The sequence below is a fragment of the Parastagonospora nodorum genome (assembly GCF_000146915.1).
Source record: "Parastagonospora nodorum SN15 chromosome Unknown scaffold_10, whole genome shotgun sequence".
NCBI classification, from domain to species: Eukaryota; Fungi; Ascomycota; class Dothideomycetes; order Pleosporales; family Phaeosphaeriaceae; genus Parastagonospora; species Parastagonospora nodorum.
Window position 1 is genome coordinate 190,469 of NW_001884558.1, and position 19,516 is coordinate 209,984.

Consider the following 19,516-nt stretch of genomic DNA (forward strand, 5'->3'; position numbering starts at 1 on the left):
GCCATCTTCTACGCGCCCATTTCCTGGTTGTCGCGGGTACCCAGTCAAGCTTGATTTTGATTCGCACGACGAGAATGCGTTTTCGAGCAAATCGCTATCCAGGAAAGATTACAAAAGTTGTGTGATAGCGAAATATTACGGAAAATGTGAGTTCGCAATAACCGGGGTTTTGCCATCAACCATATACCTACCAAGTTTCGGAGATGGTGATTCGCGAAACAGAAATGTCGCCAGCTCCGATGAGGGACCATTGAGTTCGGATATTGCGCGTTCCTTGTGCCTATTTGTCCTTTGTGCGGAGGCGGTGCTCGCCACACATGGATGCTCGGCGTTTCATCAGGACATGGCCAAAGGCAATTTGTACAGATTGCATGTGACTCGAAGTGACTCGTTGTCTGTCGCATGCACCGCCACACGTAACAAGCTGAAAATTGCGCTATCCAGTGTAAGTCTCGGAGTAATCGAACAATTCGGTGAGCAGTGCATATTTTGGGAGCTGCATGATGCAGCTACCCAGCTTGCATGTGTCTTCAGCAGCGCTCAGCCTGCAGTCGTGGCAGAACTAACGTGTCGACCCGGCGAATCCACAAAGGTGCAGCGCTGGACCCGCTGCGTCCGCACGATAGGGCTGGCAATACCGCGTGAGCTGATGCGTCATCGTTCGCCTGGGGGACTGTCGCTTTTTGACTTTCGAAATTTGACCGTTTTTGTCGCACGGAAGTGAATTCAGAGGCCAAGCCGTATATGCTTTCTTGTGACACTTTGCGCTTATTAGTTTTCTGCAGAGACGTTGATCCAGTGCACATCGGCTGGGAGGCTGTTTCATAGACGCCGCCATGGATTCGCGCGCGCGGATCAGGCGAGCATGAGGAGTCATAGATATGCGGTGCGCAGAGGTATACGCATGGTGAGTTGTCTTTGATAGCGGAGTGGGTTATAGCGAAATCTTGGTGTCAAAAATGTATTGTGCGGCTTCGGTAGACCGTACTCCGCTCAGCCACCAGGATAAGGGCCGAAGCAGGTCCAATAGGGGTTGGGCACCAGTCTCAAAATTCAAAATAATGTTGTGTGCCGAGAGATTACAAGGACAGTGTTGATGGGCAAGGGAAGGCATTATGCGATCTGAGCGGACGCCATCATGCAGACCACGGAACACCTGCAGCGCTCTCGGCCAGTCAGATGTACCGCGGAACCTGGTCGCGGCGGAGCCTTGCTGTTTTTGGTAGGATTGATGTGAAGTCGAAGATCGGATCCTTGCATAGCGAACATTTGGTTTGTTATTGTCGTTCCCCGTCGAATCAAGTTGGTGCCGCGTGAGCGGGATGCAGCCGTAGTGGACCTACGGTACAGTACGATATGCCTTGGAAGAAGAGCGGTAGAGAGGAGAAGTAGCGGTAAGTAGATCAAGTATAGCACACCACTCAAGCATCAAGCAGCAACTTGGGCATCCTGTGAGACGATGAAAATTTTTCACTGCTGGGAAATTAGGCTTCGTACTGCTGGGTGATGGGCGAAGCAGAGGGTTCAAGAGAGGCCCGAGCGAAACTGTGCGGCTCAATGTTGATAGCAGGGGCCATGTAGGCGAGCCGGCACGACGTTGAATGGTGGATTCCCGCTGTTTCGGATGGAAGTACTCGAGGTCAGCCGTGTGCCGCGTCGACGGTCTCTGTGTAGCGCTTGTGCTAGGCTCAAGATAGTACTCTTTGGGAAGGAAGTCAGTCCGAGCTGAGCAGAGATGAGTCGCTGTGATGTTGGTTGGTAAAGAGGGTTTTGGTGTTCTGTCGGCAACCGACACGGACGCCGCAGCCCTCCATGTGGGAATATTGCCTGTGCTCGCAGCGGTGGTTGTCTTATGGCACCGGCGTACGGTGGGTCGCCTTTCTGCAGGTCGCTGTCGCTGCAGCAGCGAATTGGAAGCTGTGCCCAAGCATGCCCCGGCGGTCGAACGGGAGGGTTGAGCGACCGAAGAGTGTCTACAGGGTGTCTACAGGGTGTCTGCTGTGAAGCGTGGAGGAGCAAACAAGGCCACGCTGCAATCAGTGAGCGCTGCGTCGACGAGCGGCGATACGACTCATACAGATACAGTACGAGTGTGGCACAGCCGTGCAAAGGGGACGTTGCGCAATGAGTATGGCTGGCGAGTGTATCTTCGGTACGGGTATATAGCGGGCCAATATTACCTTCCGTAAATATGGCGACTATGCAACCAGTCACGGGCAGCCCGCTCCTTCCGCTCCCATCGTGCCTGGCAAGAGCAACTGCCTCGTCAGGCAGCAACAGGCAGGCGCGACGCAGCAGAGCCCCAATTGCAGACACGCAGACACGGGAGGGCACAGAGAGTCATCGAAATGTATGCAGAGCGGCAAGGCTGGGAGGGCGAGAGGGTCGGGAGGGCGTCCCAAAATACCAGAATACCAGAATACTCGTCCCATGCTGGTAATATCAGGGAGGTGCATGTCAATCTGACCCGTGAACGAGGAATGCGCTAAAGGGCCGGTCGGGCTCAGGCTACAGTGGCTTGGCCAGGAGCAGCTCGCTAGCGCAAGTCTTGGTCGCGCACGTCCGCGCACGGCAAGAGGGCTCCTCTCAAAAGCTGGCGCAGCCCGCCCGATGCCTTTTGCGGCACACTCGTCCCAACTTCACCATTACCAAGCGTCCAGACGTCACGTCTACCATATCGACCCAGGATCCGTTCAGTCTGGATCCTTCTGGCATCAACTAGTATCCGAGAGACTCCAACACCAAATGTGCAGCAGACAGACCCGGACCTTCCTCCTCTCTCCCTCCGCTGCCACACTACCACTCTCCCACGCCCGAACCCTCCGCGCGCGACGAACCCTCGGTTTGCACAGTCGACGGTGAGCAGGCACCGGCCTGGGCTCCTTCCTCCTCTCGAGTCGCCTCCCCCCGACCCACCCACACCACACCCCGACGACGAACACAAACACAGCGACCATGTACGCACCCCAATTCTCGCAACCACCGCCCCCGGGCTACGGAATGCCTGGCGACTTCCACCACCGCACCACGCCGCCCATGTCCCCCGGCCCCGGCGCAAACTACTACTCCCCGCGACACGCGCCCCAGTTCGCCTCGCCCTCTCCACGCACCAGCCCCAAGGTCCAGGGCTATGGCCACTCACGCCGCGCATCGCACGCTGTGCCACCGCAGTACTCGCACTCTGCTTCGCGCGGCGTCTACGACAGTGGAATTCCCACGTCCCGCGCATACGCGACGCCGCGAGCCACTCCAGGCCCAACACCCGAATATGTAAGTGGTTTCGATTACAACTACGTGCGTCCTAGTAGGGCGAGCCGGCATCGCCGCGACTCAGACGCGCAACCTCTCAAGCGCTCCCATCGCGAGAGGAAGCGTCGGCCGTCGCAGTCGGCACCGTACGTCTACACCAAGGTCGTCTACGACGCGAATGGCTATGGGTACGAATGCGACTACGTGTACGACCACTCGTATGACGAGTCTCCGCCGCCGCCGTACGAACAGTACGCTCGACACGCCAAGTATGGGGATGCTGATCGATATTACTATGATCAGGTCCCAATTTATGATGAGCCAAAGACTGCCAGCCGTCCACGACGCGCCTCAGGTACCGGCCGCACGCAGCCCGCGACACCCAAGAAGCCTGCCGCAACCAAGCCCACGAACAAGGCCACCGAAGAGGACGCACGCCGCGCCGGCATTCCTGCCGGCTACTCGTACAAGAACTGGGACCCCAGCGAGGAACCCATCATGCTCCTCGGATCCGTCTTCGATGCCAACTCCCTCGGCAAGTGGATCTACGACTGGACCGTCTTCTACAACGGTCCCGCCACCCCCCTCGCCGAGATGGCCGGCGAACTATGGCTCCTCCTCATCCAACTAGCAGGCAAGGTCAAGAGGGCTGAGGAGACGATGCCCAAGATCCGCAAGAAGGAGAGCCACGAGATGGTTGAAGACTTCCTCGAGAGCGGCGAGCGTCTGTGGATCCGCTTCGCTAAGCTCCTCAAGGTCTGCGAAGACTACATGTGGAAGGCCGCTAAGAAAGAGAATGGCGAGAAGAAGCCCGTTTCCATGGGCAAGAACAGCGGCCGCGAGTTCGTCGACTCCATCTTCGGCCGCGACCGTGAGCTTGACAAGACCGAGAAGCTCATGACCGGCATGCGTCTCTGGAGCATGCGCTTTGACGCCAACTGTGACGACATCCTCAGTCACCCCACTGCTTAAGACATTTCCTTCTGTCATCATCTTTCCCTGGACGCTTTGGCGCTGGCGTTTGTCTGGGAGTTCATTTCCTCTACCGTCACTGTTTCCGTGCGCAGCTTGATCTTACGCGAGATACCCATTTCTTGCTCTTTGTAATTGTTAATACTGCTGCATTCTTCGCTCTAGACGCTCATCACTGTAACAACACTACTGGGTCGCGCGGGAAGGAAGCATTGGTCTGGTCACGGAAAAGTCTGCGTTCACCAATACCCCATTTCACTTTCGACTTTGGTCGCTTTTCACGTCATGTTTTTATGCGCATGGTGTTCAGGCTGGGCTGGGCTCAACAGCCTTCATGGATTCTCATTTTCTTGTCATCTTGGGATTACTGCTACGACTTACGGTGTCTTAGATTTGGGCGCTCTCTACAGGAGATCTCATCGGGACGACCTCGCGGTCAAAATCTAGTATACCCTATTGCGCTTCATTGTTTTCATCACCACTTAGCAATACTATCGGCTTTTGCCACTTTACAAAACTCGCGCGTATATCTGCAACCATCAACGTCTTGTTCCTAATCATGATGCCTGGTAGCCGCGCCGCCCCTGCATGTGTGCGCATGGCTCCGAGACACATGCGAACACCATCCCACCTCAGATCAGTCTCAAACGTAAACATCCAACCTCTCTTTACCGCGAACCTAACATAGCACCACACCACCTTCTTTTCTTTTCATGCGCATGGCCTGTGACTCGAGCGTTCGTCAACTCGTCACAGTGGCTGGATTTACCTCGACCGACCAGTAGGCGCTTGCCTATCACACCTGCCACCACTATTGGACGATTCACAGGCTTACGGCCCAACCAAGTTGGTCTCAGCCTTACGCGCTTTCCTTCTGTGGTGCATGCATGGAAGCCTGTGCCGCACCAAAAGGCTGCTGATCATGTTTGCTCGCGGCTTGTGATTGTTTTGCTTTTCCCTCCCAGCCCGCTACGGCCGCCGGGAAGGACGCGGCGCACCCAATAGAAGAGGGCCGATAGGCCTCGTAGCCGTTACGGCCCTAACGCTTGTTCGTTCGAAGGGGGTGAAAGGGGATTGCATCACCCACGTGCGCGATAGCAGAGATGAGTTTGGGTTGTGCGATGCGTATATGTGGCTATTTCCGTGTGTGGGTGTGGTAAGATGTGCAGCAGCGCACCCGCACTCTTGGGTCATTTCGCATGTCGCCGTTTCCATCTTCAGCCGGCCCGTGGCGCACGGCAGCGATATTGTCTCTCATTTTAACATGCCCGCCAGCGACATATTTCTCGAGGTTGCTAACTTCGGAGCATCAATGCGGCGCAGGCAAAATATGCGGCTCTTCTGCCTGGGTTCCCGCTGTCAGTTTCACTTGAGCCTCCCTTTGGCCGCGGGCCCGCCAGGGCCTGGTTGATCCGTCTTAAGGGGCGTTTTATCGCTCCCTCGCCAAAGCGTTCTCTGAGCAGGTCATCCCAGGTGATATGCGGTACTGGCAAGGGTGTTCCTGGGAGATCCAGGCAGCAGTGTTTGATCTTGCAGCACCTGGATAGGCTTCGGACGGTGTCTCAAGATCGGCAGGTACACGACTCGCGGGATGCGCGGCGGTTACACCTTCTGAACTATGCGGTCGCACTGAGTTCCGCTGGCAAGGGACGCGCTATCGTGCGCCGTGGTATTTGGTGTTGCCAGACACCCGATCATGGTGGGTGGGACGAGCTGAGTGAGAAGTCGTCCTCCATATGCCCTCTATTGGCCGAGAACTGTCATGTTTGCCAGCCGGCGGAGTGCCATCTGTTCCCCGGCTGAATTGTCACACCCACACCCAACCTCTCCCCTTAGCCAGAAACCAAGTACCGACAAACTTGCCAATCGACACAACATCCACAAATAAGAACACGGTTTCACCAATAAACCCGATCGCCAGCAAGACGCAGATGACCCAGCGAACCATTTCCACATGCGGGACCTGCCCCGAGGGAAGCACAGGGTAACATTCCATTCTCCATCAGGAAGTGACAGCTACCCACTGGGGCGAGTACATTCGCCCTCTCCATCTCCAGCATAAATTAATTATGCAAACTGGGCGTTCGGAATCTGGGGAGCGTGCGTCCTTCGTTTTCCCAGAGAAACGGACACATTCCAATGCACAAGCAAGCTCGAGCAAGTCCCGCGCGTTCATGCATGCATCTCGAACCCCGCGCAGCAGTCTCGTTTCGAAACAGAGTCTCGAACAACGCTTGGTGCGTGCGACGCTCGTGACATGACGTGACGACGAACAACTGCAACCCCACTTAACTCGCATGGCTAACGCACTCCACCTCCACTCACGGTACCCCGCATGTTATCTTCTTCCCGCTCCAGCCGTTCCCCACAAGCCTTTTACATCATCGCTTGTATCCATCGACCGCGAAAACATGATAGCTAGAAAGTAACCTCTAGTCACACGAAAAGCCCAGAAACTCCCAGTCTCGGCGGGTCCCGAAGAATGCAAGTATGTGAACGAGCATGCCACGTCGAGGCCGGGAATGCGATTGACCAATGACCCGGCCGAGCCTTATGGGCCGCAGGAACGGCCGCTGCTGGTCAGCTGTGCTATCTTGCGTTTCGGGCTCCGGGCGTGCAGGTAGGTATGCAGCTTGTTATTGGTGTGAGATGCGAGAAAAGGGCAAACGAGCTTGGACCTCGTGGTGATGGGGTGGTGGTGCACCGGATGGATGTAGGGTAGGCTTGCAGGTTGGGAGTGAATGTTTATGCGGAGTGACTGGAAGGGCGTTTCTTTCTGTTTGTTGAAGAGTGGGAAGGGTGTATTAGATGATAGGTAATCAGTTGCTGGTACGTGTTTGACCTCCTTGAGGCTGCAATACGCGACTGAGGTGCATCTCTGTCTAATGAGTTGAAAGTGAGAGGCACTGGATTTTGAAACAAATCACATATCCCTATCGAATCGCTTGTTCAATATGCCTACATCTGTCATCAGATCTACTGCAAATGATCCAGTTACAACTCTCAGCTCCAACTTACAAACGACACGACTACATCACCGCATGATTTCATATCTCTACTCATGGATTCTCATACTCGTCAAAGTCCACAAATTTTCAACGCTCCGGAGCTTCCATGGCATCGAATGTCAGCTCGACTTCTCTCTCTCTCTTCCATCTCGTCGCACCATTCTGTTAGCACCCGTCCTCGAGGATTAGTTCCAGTCATATCGCAGCTCAATCATTCGGAGACGCTCATGACTCCTCTTCTGCAAATAAGATCGGACATTGAGCTTGGAGGCACAAATTCTGAGTCGAGATCTGTGGAGTACTAAGTAGAAGAAGCAAACGCATCCGACATCCAGCGCAACGATTGTGTCACTTGAAATACTTGGCCTACGTTCGATCTTGACATCAAGTTGACCCTGGTACCTTAGACTAGGCTGCGTCTCTGATTCAATGCTAAATTCGCCAGTGCTATGAACACTGTTCTCGAGCATCTTAACCTCAACAAATTCGAGGGATAGATCTTGGGCACGGTACAGACGGCCCCTGGGGGTCGAAGAGCAATATTCTCGACTCCATTTCCACAGCACCACAAAGAGAAGTAATCCTAGCCTGCCTGACTTGACTTGTTAGGTATCATCGAATCTATCAGTCTATTCTCATGACCGCTGTATCACAATTGCCGCCTATTCAATGCGAATTGCAAAGTCCAGCAGTTCATGTATGCAACATCACTTACAACACAACCGCCTCCCCCCTTCATCTCTCATCCCAACATCCCTCGCATCTTCAGCCCCCAGATATTCCCTCACTTCACTCCCATGCTCACCACGCCGCAATACTCAACAAACCTCATCTCATCTCAGCTTACACATCTTACCCACACCCAGATACCACTGTATTACCCCGACCAATCCCACCTCGCACGTCGTGCAACCACACCACACATCCTCATGCAGCTAGCCCCAATACACATGCCCTTAAGCTGCAGCCTTGCCATACCCGAAAACACGCTACTGCACCCGTATATAGCAGCATCCTGCATGAGTTCGCATGCGCAGTGCATGCGACGGATTGTACAAATTCCGCTGCTTATCTTGGAAGCGCTATCGATAGTAACGCTGTGTACAGGCGCAGTGTGCGAGAGATGGAGGGGTAGATTGGGCACAGGCGCTTATGCAGGTGACGGCGCAACGTCTGGAGCACGTGGGTGAGGAGCAATGCTGGAGAGATCGCTTCGGGGAGATCAAGTCAGGTGCGTTTGCAGCTGGGAGGTTCAACGTGTCGGGGCGCTCCGATGCCCGATGGCCAGGTGTGTTTTCGTGGCATGATGGCCTGGAAGCTCATGCAGTACTATCGCGAAAACTGACATCGTACATGGATGTTGCTATATGTTGTGTTATTAAGTTGCTGTGACTTCAGCCTGGTGGTTAGATTGAGTGAAGCGCAAGGTAGTCCAGCGTACGCTAGTGCTGGAGGACTTACTTCAAGAGCACTCATCGTTTGCACACACACACAACGTGTCGATGTTGCGCAAGATCTGCTAACGTCTGTTTACGGATGAATACGACTCTGGTCCTTATGGTCGTTTTCGGCGGCTAGGGGCTTTTCACGGCATGCCCACTGTTGAGGCAGCCATGCAACAGCAGAATTAATCGAGTACAGTTCAGATGATTTGATACTTGCTAGCGACTACACGCGCAGGACGGTATGGTACTCAAAGCTGGCCTGCAAAGACACGCGTCTTCGATCGAGACCTCGGTGAGGCCATTTGCTCCGCGAAACTAGCTGAAGGCGGCTTCAGTCAAATTGTTTTGATCGGAAAGCGGATAGACTTCAATATCGTTGAATGGAATTACATCAAAGCGAGAAGTTGAGGGTCCAAGCATAAACTCGTAGCTAAAGTTGCTACTAGAATTCACAATATCGGAAAAGTAGTCAGTCGTATAAAATGTACCAGCTCGTCCACTCCAACAGACCACAGCACAGCATCTACTACAACTTGCGACTCCTCACCAAGCCCTTCTTGATACCCGTCAATTCACCTCCGTAGTTCGCGCCACCCGCCTGCTTCTTCGCACTATCAAACACGGGCATCATGCTCTTCAACTTCTTCTGCTTTTCCTTGTACTTCTCCTTCTTCTTGACACGCGGATTGCGCACGCTCTTCTTGCGATGCGGCGTAAGTCCCTTGTTCTTCGCAATCTGGTAACTAATCATCCTCCTGCCGTCGTCGCCGATGACTTCTTCTTCGATGACGGTCGCGTTTTGCTTCGCGGCTTCGGCGTAGGCGGCTGCGCGCTCGGACTTGGTGGCCTTTTTGGCGTTGGAGCGCGCGGCGATCATGTCGTAGTAGCCGTCTTCGTCTTCGTAGTCTTCGTTTCGCGGTGGTGGGCTTTCGTCGCCAGAGTCGTCGCCTGCTTCGCCGAGAGCGACGCCTGGGCCATTGTCTTTGTGCTGACCGCGCTTTTCGGCTTCGGCTTGAAGGCGGGCTTGTCGGTCCTTTAGGCGCTCGCGGTGAGGTATATCGGCGTCGCCGCCCTGATCTTTGCCGGCTGCGTCGCGCTTGCTGGCCTTTTGTGTAATCTGCGAAGTGTAGAAGCGTAGAGACTTTTTCTTTTTCGCTTTCTCGGCAAGCTCGTGAGCAGTGAGTGATGTCTCCTCGCCAAAGTCCGAGTCTTCTGCATTGAGCAAGTTGAGTTTCTCTTCTGTCGACTTCTTCTTCTTGGTCGCCTTCTTGAGCGCGGCCTTGTCGGTGAGTGTCGAAAGCGAGGCAAGCTCCTGTTCTGTTTTCGCAAGTTTGGCTGCCCGACGAGCCCCCGCTTCTGCTTGTGCGATCTCTGCAGCGCGCTGTGCTTTGCTCTTCTTTGGCTTCTTCGTTTGCGAGTTAATCACAGCTTCGATCTCATCCGCAAGAGGACTGGCTTCACCGATTACTGACAGATCGTCGTCATTGGCGACGTCTACCAATGGATCGGCGGCTGGCAAGCTCTCGATTTTGGACCACATTTGCCGGCACTTGAGGAGACTCTCCATGACCGGGTGGTCGTGCAGCTCAACAGGGTCCAGGGCGATGACAGGCGAGCCATCATCCTTAGCTGTAGAGCCTAGTACTGCAAAGTACATGGCCATAGATGCAAGATATGCGGCACAAGCGCGGTACTTCGTGACTGCTATTGGCGTAGGGAGCATTTCCTCGTCTGATTTCTTCGTCTTTGCTGCTCGCGACTTGAGCAGTCGTTGCGCGGCGTTTGCAGCGGCAGCCAGTTCATCGTGGAGCGGTTGCAATCGCAGGTATTCTCTTGAGATGTGCTCGAACTCGGGGTATCTTGTCTTCATGATCTTCAATCTCTCCTCTTCCGACATGCTGTCTGTAATCTGAAGCTGTGGTAGCACTTCCGTAACCACAGCGCCGGACTCTGGATCCTTCGCGTCATCCTGGCCTAACCACTCGTCTTCGTCGAAGCCGAAATCTGCCTCAGTCATTGCTTGAAGCTGCTTTTTCTGTATTCTCCGCGCTTCTGCCTCTTCGTCTAGAGCGTCCTGCTCTGTCTCTATAGCGTCTGCATTGTAGTAGTCCTTCTTTGACGTGCCCCAAGCTTCGTCTTCGTCATCTTCGTTGTCCTCGTTCGCCTGGCGCTGGTCGGGATCGAGATCGTCGGATTGGGCGTCTTCTTCATCTTCGAAGTCGTCCTCGTCATCGTCGTCGTTTAGGTCGAGGACCTCTTCGTCGGAAGGTTGCAGAAACTTGTCTAAGTCCTACGGTCAGTCCATGACCTTGTTTTCCGCAATTTGCGCATTCTCACCTTCTTCCTGCCATTTCCTCAATTTCTTCGCAGCAGGACCTTCGTCCAGCAAAACCTTGTCGCGATTGATAAGGAATTCGTCCTCCGAGTCTGCAACATCTTCCCAGGTGTTTATCGCAAGCTTAGAATCTTCCTCTTTAGGCGCCTTGGGTGCACCATATGCGCCGCTGCCTGCCTTTCTCTTTTTGGCCATTTTCACGGTTGTCGCAAGTCGTGGCGTCGCGATGTCCGTATGCCCTAAACTTTTTCTCGTCTCTCGAAATCTTGGCCATTGCGCTAGCTCCCAGCCTAACCTCAAGTGGAAACCGCCGCGGGTAACTTTCACCGTGAAGCTGTGCGGCGTAGTGCTTATATTCACGTAACTAGTAATACGCCTTGCAGATGCCCTTTTGTCAAGCTTGAGGTCTTGAGATCCGATCCCATGTCTCAATTGCTTTTCGCAGCCACGATACCCCTTCTGATACTCGTTGCTATCCTCAGCGCAGACATCATGGGATTCGCGTTCTGGAAGAGCAATAAGTTCCCAGTCGAGGGAAAGGTATGCATGTCATTTATACTTACACTGCTACAGGAGCTAACTAACTGACCAGACTGTCCTTCTCACTGGTGCCTCACAGGGCATGGGCAAGGAAATCGCACGCCTTCTCTCCGCCCGCGGCGCAAACCTCATACTCGTCGCTCGCACAGTCAAGAACCTTGAAGCTTCCGTCGAACACGCACGCGCCCACGCGAAGAACCCTTCCACCCAGCGATTCACCTATATCGCCGCAGACGTGTCTTCCGAAGCTGAGAACACACGCATCCTCGAAGAAGCATCAGCATGGAACAACGGCCGCATGCCTGAGATAGTATGGACAGTCGCTGGCTCGTCAATTCCAGGCCTGTACATAGAAACCAGCACAGAAACGCTCCGTCGCCAAATGGAGCTCAACTACTTCGCCGCCGCATACCTCGCACATAAAACACTCCAAGCTTGGTTATACCCCTCAACACCCTACTCTGCACAAGAGAAAGCTTCGGGACCAGAGCCGACCCGCCAATTCATCTTCACATCTTCCGCCACCGCGTTTGTAGGCCTAGCAGGCTACTCCCCCATATGCACCCTGCAAAGCCGCCCTGCGCTCCCTCGCCGACGGTCTACGCTCAGAAGTCCAAATCTACAACGCCGCCCGGCGCTCCAAGACAAACACCGGGATTCAAACCGCCCCCTTCGACGTCAGCATCCATGCCATATTCCCCGGCACCATTCTCTCCCCGGGCTTCGAGAACGAAGAGAAATCCAAAACACCCCGTGACGCGGGAGCTCGAATCCTCAGACCCCAAGCAGACCGAATTTGCAAGCAGCCACAGCAGCTGTGCAGGGACTGGAAGCGGGCAATTTTTATGACAACGACGAATTGGCTGATTGCGTTACTCAGGTTTGGATCGCTGGGCAGTAGTCAGAGGAATAATGTCGTGATAGACACACTGGGCGCGTGGATCACGGCGATTATCTGGTTGTTCATGGTGCCGGATTTGAATAGCAAGGTTTGGGGGTGGGGCAAGAAGAATGGCATGCCGGCGTTTAGAAAGGATGCGCAGTAGATGACATGTATCAATTCAACTCTTGGTGGTACGATTAATATTTCTGAGTCACGGTCCTGAAATTGTGCTATCCTATTTTGACTCCATCCTATCTACGCCCCCGGCAAGTTCTCCTTGAACACCTCGAACCTCTGCTCCAGCCTTTCCTCTATTGCGCTTACAATCTCGCTGCACAGCTCCGTGGAGACGCGAACACGCTCATCCTTGGCCGTATTCTGATCCACTACCATTGTCAGAGCGCCTATAAACTTGCCCTTCCATGTGACAAGTGGATCTCCCTTCTCTCGCAAAAGACCCATAGCGAAGCTGCCGTCGAAATGGTCGCGTCAATGTATTCAGAATCGAAGTCGACCTGGCAGGGAACCAACCCAGTCTGCTAAAGGATCAAACTCGAACAGATCGCAATCAGGTTCCATATTGCGAATCCTGTATGCAGGTACTTGTTTCGCTGCAACCTTCGGAACACCCATCTCATCTGGCTGATATTCCTTGACGAAACAATGCCGCGGATAACAATGTTGACCCCCACAATACTCCTCATTGTCGTAGAAGTGGCTCCCAACCACGATGGATCGCAACTGCGCACATGCGCCATGCGCTCACTCCATGAATTCAAAGACTCTCCGAGCGAAATCTTCCATCTCGATGCTGGTTTGTGCATGTTCCTTTTTCGGTTCGTCACCGTACCCGTACCGTGTCACCTGATTAACGCGGAAATGAATGAGGCGGAGTCCTCGAATGCTCGCCAGAGCCTTAAGCCTCTGTTCAAGTTCGCAATCCACAACCCAGTACGTTGGATCAACCTGCTCGTCAGACACTTCAATGCCAAGGAAGTAAAGGTTGTGGCAAACTTGACAAAGCTCTTTGAACTCTTCCTCGCCAATTCTGGTAACGGTGGCAGTAGGTATGAGATGAGGTATGAAATAAGGTGTGAAATACTGTGCTATCCCGAGCGCGCGAAGAGCTTCACCATGCTTCCTGAGACCTATCATGAAGCTGTCAAAGTCGTTGAGATTTGTGATGATTTGCAGACTCGTAAGCGATTTACATGAACTAAGCAACGATATTGCATTACCGTCTGCTTGGACATCGATTTTGAGGTGTGTGAGGTTGAGCTGGTCGTCTGAAAACACGTCGTCTAGGTAGTCTGTGAGGGTATCCTCATCGCCGTCCGAGAAGATAGACAGGCGCTGCAGCTTCTCAAAGGGTATAAATTGGTGGTGGTATTTTGCATATCCCATAGAAAATTCCATGTTAGATATTGCAAATTCCTTCAGCTTCGGGAACGCGAATGGCTTAGCTCTAGCAGCTGCTGATAGGGCTCTTGCGAAATTGTCTGGAATTGGTTCGTCTTGAAACTCCTCGGAACTGATACAAGCTCCGACATGGAGTCGTTCTAGGCTTGGATTCGATGCCAGGAATGCCTCAACGAGCTGTTCCATATATGTTGAAGAATCTATTGGGTGTGATGCCTTGAGGTAGATGTCAAGCGCAAGAAGGCCGTGGAAAATCGGTAGTGCTTCCCCGCATGGACGTGGGTTTGCAGGGTTTCGATTCCAGTCATTATCCAAAGTGAATTTCATCCTCTTCAGGCACTTCTGTCTCTTATTGAGAGTCTGTAACATTGCCAGCGAGATTGAGTTTTCCGAGATGAACCTCGGTGAATAAGCTAGCGTCACAACAGGTCATTGAGGTATCATTGTCTTACTCGAATGTGTGGAGACAATTCTCCGGAAATGTTTCCAGTGCCTGCAAGAAAAGTCTGGTGACCTCATCATAGTATTCACAGTGCTCTTCCTCATTTAGATCTTCTGCCAGTAGCTGCGTTGGCTCTAGTCGGGGCTCCGGAGGCGGTGCAGTGCCCTCTAGAATCAAAGAGCGCGTATATCGAAGGCGAGCGCTTGTACCTGCAGAGATACATTGAAGAGATCGCTTCAGTTTGGGTAGTTGGAAGACCGAAGCGGTTAGACGGACCTCACGATAGAGCAGGGGCAAGGCAAGCTCGTAGTAGCCCTTCGACACCTCGCATATCGCTTTGAGATCAGTTCTCACTGTAAAGTAGTCAAAGATGACCAACAAGACATCGCTCGGTAAAAGGTCCATGGTGTGTGGAAGATGTCGCGTCGTCGGTCGTCGTCAGTCACGCGTTGGCGCTTTCAACGTCCAGCAACAAGTGGGGTGGCAGAGCGCACGGTTCAACTGGTCGCGTTCTCCAACTTGATTCATGACCGTGGCCGCCTTCCACCAATGTCTTCTCACTAAGATATCGTGAATGGAAATCAACAACTCCGTCAAGTAAGTGTAGGATGTCAAGAGAGTTCTGGGTGTCCCTTTCCCCTCCTGTACGTTGACCCCACAGCATTCACAGAATCGTACTTCGAGCCACTGGAGTCCAGGTTTGGCCCTGTTGGATTACATCATATTGTGCACCAGCTCGACAGATATCAAAGGCAATGGCGTTCAGGATACGCGTCTTGGCCAAGGCTGTGATGATCAAATCGTCATTTCGTTGGCAAATACACGATACTTGGATGTCGGCGAGTGAGTGATGCAAGCGAAAAATGCTGAAGACTCTCCAAACAGGTCGGGCTTGAGATATGTTTCATATGGTTGGAAAACCTATATGCGTCCACCTCGAATTCAAGACAATGTTTAGGCCTGCTTATGGCGACGTCTAAGCACAAATCGGAGCGCGGAGACTTTCGGAGACTTTCATTGCAGCCCTCTCCAACACTGCTGTTTTGCGTATATCATACGGCGACATTTGCACTCAAATAGACTGTACCGCAATATCTTTGCGGCACAGTGGACATGTGTCGCATCTTTAAGGAACCGTAGTAAAGTGTCCAAGACCCAATATAAGTACCGCTGGGAACCCGCGATGTCGACAACTCAAGCTCCATCACATTACATATTACATCAAGGATAACGTCTAATTTTCACGACATCATGGTTTCCCAACCCCAAATTGTCGACGCAATCATCATTGGAGCAGGACCAGCAGGTCTCAACGCCGCCCTCACATTCGCCCGCACTCGCTCTACAGCGCTCGTATTCGATTCGCGTGAGTACCGCAACGAAGGCATCAAGCACATGCACACTGTCGCATCTCGAGACCACCAAGACCCATACGCTTTCCGCGCAACTGCACGGGAGCAGATCGAGTCGCGCTACGAGACTGTCTGGTTCCAACAATCTACTATCACCCATGCAGCCAAAAAGCTCGTTGGTGAAGAGCAGTACGACGGCTTTGAAGTCAAAGACAGCAATGGCAACAGTTACGAAGGCCGGAAACTAATTCTTGCGACTGGGTCGAAGGACGTGATGCCTGACATTGAGGGCTACAAGGAGAATTGGCCTGCCCATATATACCAGTGTCTAGCATGCGATGGCTATGAACAGCGTGATACACCAATCGGAATCCTGTCCTTCGACAGCCCGATGTATGCGCACATGGTTCAAATGGCAACGAGCTTTGACAAACGCATAACCGTCTTCAGCAATGGCCCGATATCTCAGGAAGAGCCGATTCAAAAGGCTCTCAAGGCTTCAAAAGCTTTCGGCGCAAAGCTCGACGAGCGCAAGATTGTTCGGCTAATCAACAATGGGCCATCGCATACAGACGGCGTCACTATCGAATTTGAGTCAGGCGAACCAGTCACACTCGGCTTTATCGGTCATAGACCGGTCACTGTAAATCGCGCTCAACATCTCATCGAGCAATTGGGTCTCGAAACTGTGGATGTAGCCATGGGCGGACATGTCACGATTACTAACCCGATGTTCAACGAAACATCCGTGCGTGGAGTGTTTGCCGCTGGCGATACAATGGTCGCGATGAAGCAGGTCGCAATCGCAATGGCAGAGGGACTCAAAGCTGCCGCGGGCGCGGGCTTGCAATTGGGCCAGGAGAGGAGTGAGCAAGTGGTCAAGGATTATGAAGCTAGCGAGGCGGAGAAGGTCAAGGGGAATGCGTTTACATCTTCAGGCTAGGATGATGTGATTGGTAGAGTGGGTTTGTCTCGTCACCGAATTGATCTTACCCTCCTTTCTGCGTAGAGGGACCAGTACGCGTTTGTATCTAATCTCTCGAAGCCATAACCTCATCTTGACGATCCAGCTCTCTTACCTTCGTGCATCCCCACATCCAAACTTCTCAGCTTCACAATCAAGCCTCCCACACAATGCCGACCGTCAAATCCCTCGGCGCAGCCCTCAATACCTTCTCTGTCAACAAAACCTCCAACCAACCCACAGTCTCAGACCCAGCCCACATGGATACCGAGCTCTTCAAGGAAGTCGACAGCTCCGGCCCTACACTTGCCTTCACCCCCTTCACAACCAACGTCACCGTCAAGCACAGCAGCGCCTTCAATTCCGAGCGCGACAGCGGCATGAGCAAATTCCAACAGATCCAGTTCGTCGAGGCGCTGAAGAAGATGATCATTGGTTTCTTTTCTACTTCCCGTCGTGCTATGTGTGTGTGCTAATGAAGGAATTCTAGACGAAGCGGCACTGACCTATCCCGCTTCCAAGGACTTGATCGTCAGCATTTCCCGCAAGAACAAAGCTGGTCATATGTTTTGCAGTGCGGCAGTACACACTGCGACGTTGCTGGCTCGCCACATTGGGAGTCAGACGTGGATTGTGCTGGGTCGGGGCGATGAGTGCGAGTATTTCCCTGATGCGGTCGAGAGTCTATGGGAGATGATGTTGGTGGCGGCGGGGAAGGTGGCTGGTATGTTGATGGGTTTTGTTTGACGAGCAAGTACTGACACTTGCTGCAGAAGGCTGTCAGGTTGGTAACAAGATACCGAGGAGGAGCAGTGTTGACCAGGATAGCTCCATTGGTGTCGCGGTGGCTTCCGAAAGGTGAAGGACAGCGTGGCTCGGCAGTCAGAGAAGGTTGATTTGATCTCACAGCCATGAGACTTTGACTGCGATATTTGACTTTAGATATCCATAACATCTTGCTACTCTAATGGAAACATTAATTGACCGAGAACATACTACAAGCGATGATATATCCAACATCAAATACAACTTTTGCTCATCTTTGCAACACCCATGAACCTTACTCATGCTTCTTATGTATTCTCGGTAAGCACAACCACAATCCAAGAATCACTCCCAAAAGGGCGAGAATAATTGGCTGCAGGACCTGCACTCCCTTCGACTGTGCAATCGCACCGACTGCAAACGGGAAGATGGCAGCCCCAGACCCACCAAACGCTGCTGCAAACCCAATGGCGCTGACGTGCAGATCGCGTGGCAGCAGTTTGGTAGCAGCAACGATGGCGGCGGGGAATAGTGGGCCGAGGAAGAAACCCTGCAGGGCAACGGCTACAGCTGAGACGTAGAATTGAGGCACGAGCCAGAAGATGAGCTCTAGAGCCATTGTGAGGGGGAGATAGATCTGTTGCGATTGGGTTAGCATCATGTACCTTATCTTCTCCAAGACAACTTAAAGGGTTCAGAGAGACTTACAGCAATAGCCAATTTCTCTCCCAGCCTCGGAGTCACGAAGCCCAGCACAACTCGACCCACTGTAACACCCATCCAGAATCCGGTGGCCGTCATACCGCTGGCGAATTGACCGCCGTCACGCACTTCAAGCATGAACTTGACAATCCAGCCACCAAGCGCGACTTCGATACCTACGTAGCCGAGTAGGAAGATTGCACACAGCCCAAGTGACTCGCGCATACGGGAGACGAACAAGTGCTTCCTTCATGCGGTTGTCTTTCCCGCCGCCGGTACGTGGGTTCTCAGCGCGGAAGACAGCGCCTGTGCATTGCCAGAAGGCGGTGGTGGACGTGACGAGTTCGATGGCTGCCATTGCAATCTAACAGGTGTGAGATTTCGTCAAGAATGGGACTGAACATTCACTTACCATGACGTAATAAAAGTAATACCAAGGTAGCTTCGATCCCTTGGTAATCATTGTCGTAGCAATCAGTGGCGCGAGAACAGCCCCCACACCATAGAGAGCATGCAAGAAGCCCAAAACCTCATTCGGATTCGCCATATTTCCCATCCAGGCGTTCCAAGCTGCATCAGCGAGGCCATTGCCAAAGCCAGCCAGCATGAAGATAATCACCAGCACCGGATAAGGGGGGTGTACCGCAATCACGATGTACGCAATGAGATGGCACGTCGGTGCAATCTGACAAATACATTAACCACAATCCCGCGAGATCAGATTGAAATAGTACTCACCATTGCAACCCCCCTCTGCCCAAACCTCAAATGAATCATATTATTCAACAAAGCAGAAGAAGCATACCCCACCAACGGCGACAAGAACACCAACGAAATCACCCACAAACGTGAGATTGTAGTATTCCTGTAGATAAGGAATCAAAGCACCGTATGCAGCATCGTTACTGCCCATGACGACGAAGCTCCAAAACGCAGCCATCGTCTTGAACAGGTTGGAGCGCGGGTGGTTCCATCGCTCGAGTTTGGCGGTAGGATGCGTGGTTGGCGAGGGTAGATCTGTGGGACTGTCGTTGTATTCTTGGATGCCTTTGCTGTCTGAGAGACGGAGGCCGGGGACTTTGGCATCTTGGGGTTTGGTGGGATGAGAGGAGATGGGGTGGAGTTCGATGGGGGGTTCAATGACGCAGGTTGAGGAGCCGGAGGTGGCCATGGTGGGCGAGAATTAGGAAGGGAGATGCTAATGTTCGACACCTGGGTATGAAGCAAACAAAGCCTGATATCCTTATACCTTCTCTTATCAAAGCTCGAAGTCAAAGGTATGACGAAATCGTATGTCTACTCGTTCGAGAAAGGGAAGTTACAACCACAACACCCGACCCTGCCTTTATACTTCCAAGAAAACTCGACTCGCAAGCGGTCTGCCTTCAAGTCGCATAAGTCGCATGCAGACCAAAAGTGCGAGATGCAGCCCTTTACGAG

General features: G+C 52.9%; 9 protein-coding genes across 9 annotated transcripts; 6 read left to right on the forward strand and 3 right to left on the reverse strand.

The window, feature by feature from the left end:
• Window positions 1–2,191: 2,191 nt before the first annotated feature.
• Window positions 2,192–2,722, forward strand: SNOG_06759 (hypothetical protein; the record flags this gene model as incomplete). Its single annotated transcript, XM_001797070.1, has 2 exons — window positions 2,192–2,350; window positions 2,492–2,722. The coding sequence occupies 2 exons, from the start codon at window positions 2,192–2,194 to the stop codon at window positions 2,720–2,722; spliced, it is 390 nt and encodes a 129-aa protein (XP_001797122.1).
• Window positions 2,723–2,955: 233 nt separating this feature from the next.
• SNOG_06760 (hypothetical protein) lies at window positions 2,956–4,221 on the forward strand (the record flags this gene model as incomplete). The annotated part of the gene is made up of 1 exon (XM_001797071.1): window positions 2,956–4,221. One exon carries the CDS (start codon window positions 2,956–2,958, stop codon window positions 4,219–4,221), a length of 1,266 nt encoding a protein of 421 aa, XP_001797123.1.
• A 4,979-nt stretch (window positions 4,222–9,200) lies between these two features.
• SNOG_06761 (hypothetical protein) lies at window positions 9,201–11,204 on the reverse strand (the record flags this gene model as incomplete). The annotated part of the gene is given in 2 exon segments (XM_001797072.1): window positions 9,201–10,964; window positions 10,983–11,204. 2 exon segments carry the CDS (start codon window positions 11,202–11,204, stop codon window positions 9,201–9,203), a joined length of 1,986 nt encoding a protein of 661 aa, XP_001797124.1.
• A 297-nt stretch (window positions 11,205–11,501) lies between these two features.
• Window positions 11,502–12,625, forward strand: SNOG_06762 (hypothetical protein; the record flags this gene model as incomplete). Its single annotated transcript, XM_001797073.1, has 3 exons — window positions 11,502–11,549; window positions 11,602–12,081; window positions 12,110–12,625. 3 exons carry the CDS (start codon window positions 11,502–11,504, stop codon window positions 12,593–12,595), a joined length of 1,014 nt encoding a protein of 337 aa, XP_001797125.1. The 3' UTR covers window positions 12,596–12,625.
• A 485-nt stretch (window positions 12,626–13,110) lies between these two features.
• Window positions 13,111–13,647, forward strand: SNOG_20074 (hypothetical protein; the record flags this gene model as incomplete). The annotated part of the gene is made up of 1 exon (XM_001797074.1): window positions 13,111–13,647. One exon carries the CDS (start codon window positions 13,111–13,113, stop codon window positions 13,645–13,647), a length of 537 nt encoding a protein of 178 aa, XP_001797126.1.
• SNOG_06763 (hypothetical protein) lies at window positions 13,195–14,698 on the reverse strand (the record flags this gene model as incomplete). Its single annotated transcript, XM_001797075.1, has 2 exons — window positions 13,195–14,251; window positions 14,304–14,698. The coding sequence occupies 2 exons, from the start codon at window positions 14,696–14,698 to the stop codon at window positions 13,195–13,197; spliced, it is 1,452 nt and encodes a 483-aa protein (XP_001797127.1).
• An 846-nt stretch (window positions 14,699–15,544) lies between these two features.
• On the forward strand, window positions 15,545–16,588 carry SNOG_06764 (hypothetical protein; the record flags this gene model as incomplete). Its single annotated transcript, XM_001797076.1, has 1 exon — window positions 15,545–16,588. The coding sequence occupies one exon, from the start codon at window positions 15,545–15,547 to the stop codon at window positions 16,586–16,588; it is 1,044 nt and encodes a 347-aa protein (XP_001797128.1).
• Window positions 16,589–16,779: 191 nt separating this feature from the next.
• On the forward strand, window positions 16,780–17,085 carry SNOG_06765 (hypothetical protein; the record flags this gene model as incomplete). Its single annotated transcript, XM_001797077.1, has 1 exon — window positions 16,780–17,085. The coding sequence occupies one exon, from the start codon at window positions 16,780–16,782 to the stop codon at window positions 17,083–17,085; it is 306 nt and encodes a 101-aa protein (XP_001797129.1).
• A 584-nt stretch (window positions 17,086–17,669) lies between these two features.
• Window positions 17,670–19,247, reverse strand: SNOG_06766 (hypothetical protein; the record flags this gene model as incomplete). Its single annotated transcript, XM_001797078.1, has 5 exons — window positions 17,670–18,011; window positions 18,083–18,252; window positions 18,278–18,440; window positions 18,489–18,761; window positions 18,882–19,247. 5 exons carry the CDS (start codon window positions 19,245–19,247, stop codon window positions 17,670–17,672), a joined length of 1,314 nt encoding a protein of 437 aa, XP_001797130.1.
• Window positions 19,248–19,516: the final 269 nt, after the last annotated feature.